The 4702-nt window shown below is 40.4% G+C and overlaps 1 protein-coding gene across 1 annotated transcript; it reads left to right on the plus strand.

Moving 5' to 3' along the window:
- The first annotated feature begins 24 nt into the window (after positions 1–24).
- Positions 25–4501, plus strand: LOC107578313 (liprin-alpha-2-like). The gene is made up of 6 exons (XM_016264280.1): positions 25–1260; positions 2164–2196; positions 2557–2732; positions 2862–2959; positions 3042–3217; positions 4275–4501. Exons 1-6 carry the CDS (start codon positions 1231–1233, stop codon positions 4353–4355), a joined length of 594 nt encoding a protein of 197 aa, XP_016119766.1. The 5' UTR covers positions 25–1230; the 3' UTR covers positions 4356–4501.
- Positions 4502–4702: the final 201 nt, after the last annotated feature.

The following is a 4702-nucleotide window of genomic DNA, read 5'->3' on the forward strand; positions in this document are numbered from 1 at the left end:
CACACACACACACACACACACAAAAACACTTGGTTTTCAGTAACATACATTTATAATTTACGAAAACAAAACCGCCCATTGGTTTCATCATTAGGAGTCTTGCATTATTTGGCAAATACTGGGATGCATCGGTTAACTATCAATGTCAGTCACCATAGCCACTAAACCAATCGTCATCATCAGCTATTTTCAACCCATCCACAGCTTTATTTTGGTCCGTGATCATGGTAATAGTGTTTCGCATCAATCGGAGAAAGTGGAAACTCGACAGCTGATCTGGCATGGTATTGTGTAATGAGGCATTCAAAGCACATCCCAGCGGTCAAACTGCAGCTTGTGTATTTGATGTTTTTCTTTCTGAAAGTTATTTTTATGCACTCCTTCTCAAAGCTTCTCCTGATAAACTACTAACTACACAAAGTGTGGTGCACACTGGACAATTTTGTCCACACCTGGCCATCTGAGACAGATTTCATAATTGTATTGTAAAATATTTATTTTGTTCTAAGATGATAACATTGCAAACATTTGAGCTCACTTTTTTTTTTACACAAAAAGGCAGCGACAAAAAAAAAATTGCACAGTGTGTACACAGCTCATTTTGCACTTTCAGAGCAGTTGTGTCGTCTTCAGCAGCAGTTCCTGTTCCGTCAGTCAGAACAACGTTTTAGGTGCGTCCCAATTTATGTACTTGTGCGCTATTCTGTGCTGTTTTGTAGTGCAAATAGTGCGAGTATTGCATTCACACTGAAAATGCCAAAAAGAGAATGTGCAATTTAAATAACCACGTGTTAACTTAATCAACCAAAAAAAAAAAAAAGTTTATAATGTTGGAAATTTTACAGTCAACTGTTTCAGCTTTAATTTTGTAGCAGAGGGGAGGGGCTATCAGACGCTGAAGTTAAATGACAAAATAACCGTACAAATTTCATACACTACACAGTTGAGTGCATAGTGCATAAGTACATGGTGTATAAGCGAGTCATTTGGGACACAACTTTCATCTCCCCTGATGTGCATTCAGTGTGCTTGTGCTCTCTGTATGCGTGTTTGTCTCAGGCCTTTGACTCTGTGGGCGGGCCTTGCTAATGATCTGACTGTGATGCTGTAACACTATTGGCTTACAGTGCTGCTGCTCTTCTTCTTTAACACTGCTTGCCCTTCCTGTCGGATTCATCTCTGGGGCCGCCCACATAGCCGTCGGGTAATGTGTGGGTAACCCACGAGGAAATGGAGACCCTTGCCGCCCCCTCCAAAACGGTCAGTCACTTCATTCTTTTTAACTCTAACCAAACTAGGGTTGTTTTTTTTCACATGATCCTTTGTTTACTGACCCTTTTTGCTTTCACAGAATCAGGATAGAGCAGGAAAGTCGACATGAAATCAAAATCACCCCTCATTTACTTTATTAGGACACGATCCTGATGTTACTGTGCACAATTCAAGCTGCATCTGTTCTGAAACGATTTTCCATTATCAGCTGGTGGATACAGCAGTTACTGTTATTGACTGTCCAAAAGCCTCCTCAAATATGAATTTACAGAACTAAAATGAGTCATGAATGCGGTTTCATGTCGACTGTGAGCTCTGGTCCCTAACTAGGCAGAGGAAGATTTCATCAATTCATGTCTGAATATATTTGAGCTTCAATAATCAACTCATATGTGCTTCTGTTACATCCATTGGTTCCCAACAGCTCTGAAAAAAGCGAGGCCGAACGGATGTAACATTCTCACATTCAAATCAAATGCAATCAGTCAAAAGAGAATAAAAGTAGCCTCGTTATTCTCCATTGAGCCTCATCACAGCCTCATACAATCATCACCGTTCACCCTCATCAGCTTCACGATCACTAGGAACACGAGCGTGGAACGGAAACGCTCACAATGTACACTGAAGATGACCGCATGTCGTGTATGTGATGTAGTTTGTGTGTAATGTATTGTGTTTGCATGCAGATGATTAGAGGAAGTCAAGCACTAGTTTCTTAGATTTTTCCATCCACTGTGTGAGCTGCGTTACACGTTTAATAACATTTATACGGATGCATGTACAATCACGTTATTATGTGCAACGTACGTGGTTTGAAAAGTTAACAGATGTACATATAGCGCAACATTTTCAAGACAACACAGATACACTCACTTTCTTGTGCTTCTGCAGAAATCTGCGTCAGAGGAGGGGAGCTGGTCACAGGTGAGAGTGTAAAATCCACACAGTGCTACATTACTCATTTCTAACAGAAAACACACATTAACAAATGCATTTGCAATGGCTTTTTAAAAAGCATAGCTATAACATACACTTCACCCAAAAATTCTGTCATTAATTACTCGCCTCATTAATTCCAAACCCGTAAGATCTTTGTTCATCTTCAGAACACAAATTAAGACTTTTTTGCTGAAGTAGGTGGTGTGGGTTTCAGGATTAATGGCTCCTGAAAATTCAGCTTTGCATTCCCAGAAAAGAATTTGGTTTAAAAATATATTTAATATATTAAAATAGCAAACAGCTATTTTAAACAGCAGTATTACTGTTTTTGCACGTATCATTTAGACACTGGCATACGGGGACATGAACCACGAGTGGATCGGGAACGAGTGGCTGCCCAGTCTAGGTCTACCTCAGTACCGCAGCTACTTCATGGAGTGTTTGGTGGACGCACGCATGCTGGACCACCTCACCAAGAAGGACCTCCGAGTGCATTTAAAAATGGTGGACAGCTTTCACAGGTCAGTAGTCCATTGGTCTCCAAGTATTTGATTAATTAAATTAGTGCTAACTTGACCTAACTTGCCTTAAATGTAATATGAATGTATCATTTTAATGTATTAATTGACGCTTATTAAAATTTGCAATAGAACCAGTCTGCAGTACGGCATCATGTGCCTGAAGAAGCTCAACTATGACAGGAAGGAGCTGGAGAGACGCAGAGAGAGCAGCCAGCACGAGATAAGAGGTAGGCAGAAACTGCTTGGTTGGCTGTGACAATCCAACCAACGTAAACACACGTTATGACTTTTGCATGTATTTTTACGCAGACGTGCTGGTGTGGACTAACGAGCGCGTGATTCGCTGGATCCAGAGCATCGGCCTCCGTGACTACGCCAACATCCTGTTAGAGAGCGGCGTGCACGGGGCGCTCATAGCGCTCGATGACAACTTTGACTACAGCAGCCTGGCCCTGCTGCTGCAGATCCCCAACCAAAACACTCAGGTACCCGTCCATCCATCCAGACACACACACACTTTACAGTTAAGGTCGTTTCACACTGAGCGCGATGCGAAAAAGTGAGGCGCCAACGAATGGTGCTTTCACACCGAGCGCGAAATGATTGATCGCCTTCTGCTAATTCACGCCTGCAAGCTAGCTGGCGCCGACCAGCAATGCATTTTTTCTCAGATATGTATCTCGTATATGCTCTGCTGCTCAATATATACATCATTAAATTAAGATAAAGTTTGGTTCTGCACCAGATGCGATTTGTTTTTTGCTTAAAACCCACTTTAACCCATCATCGAGTGGTTGTAATAACTTCCAATTGAGTTCTAAAGTGGATTTTTATTTTATAATAGGCAGACATGCACTATTTGTATGTTTTATAATGATTGAAAGCGACCCCAGCTTATCATTTGTCATAAACATCCCTTACAGTTATAAAAAATATCATGAGCTGCATAAAACACATACAGAAAATATAACGTCATAATCTTATGTCTATTTACTTCCATATTACATATATAAAAAAAAATAGAAAAATGTTTCTATACATGTAATGTATAGAATCATTATCCCATGATTGGCAGATCTTGAGCGAATGCACTCTGACTCATAACAATGACTATACAGAAATTATATTCTTTATAAAGTGGTGAGAATAAATCTGTTCTCAGATACCAATGATAACAACAACTCGGCATCCTCTTCTCTCTCAGAATACTCTTCTTCTGTGTTTGTTTACGGTGGTTTTCGAAACAGTGCCACCACTCTCACCCTTTTGTGCAACAGCAGCTGCTCCGGGCACGTGATCTTGGCTCAAATCTAATTGAGCGGCCCGTTTCGTCGCGGAGTGACGGTAAAATATCGCCACACAGAATGAAAAAAAAATCCTTGCTTTTTCGTTCAGCGAATGATCGCCCTATAAGAATGTATTGTTTCGATTCAAAAGCGTCATTGTGCCAAACATTTGTGTCAAATTTTTGCATTCAGTGTGAAAAGGACTTTACAGTTACTTGGAGGTACCAATGCTGAATTAATGAATTCTTTTCTACAGGCTAGACAAATTCTGGAAAGAGAGTACAACAATCTGCTGGCGCTGGGAACGGAGAGACGATTAGATGAGGTGAATCACTAGTTTCTGACATTTTGTATAGAATTGAACAGTCGACAGTGGTTCCATTCCAAATGTTTACATACTGTAGCCAGTGTCATGAAGGAAACATCACTTTAAAAAATGAGTGATCATGAACAAATATTTTTGTTAATAGCTCCCATACAAATTTCCGCGACCCATGGCGCCAACAGTTTAGTAAAGGGACCAATTCTCACTATTAAAGGAATAGTTCACCCAAAAATGAAAATGTGATGTTTATCTGCTTACCCCCAGGGCATCCAATATGTAGGTGACTTTGTTTCTTCAGTAGAACACAAACGAAGATTTTTTAACTCAAACCGTTGCAGTCATATAATGGAGGTGAATGG

Source organism: Sinocyclocheilus grahami, unplaced genomic scaffold (assembly GCF_001515645.1).
Source record: "Sinocyclocheilus grahami isolate Dianchi unplaced genomic scaffold, SAMN03320097.WGS_v1.1 scaffold9692.1, whole genome shotgun sequence".
NCBI classification, from domain to species: domain Eukaryota; kingdom Metazoa; phylum Chordata; class Actinopteri; order Cypriniformes; family Cyprinidae; genus Sinocyclocheilus; species Sinocyclocheilus grahami.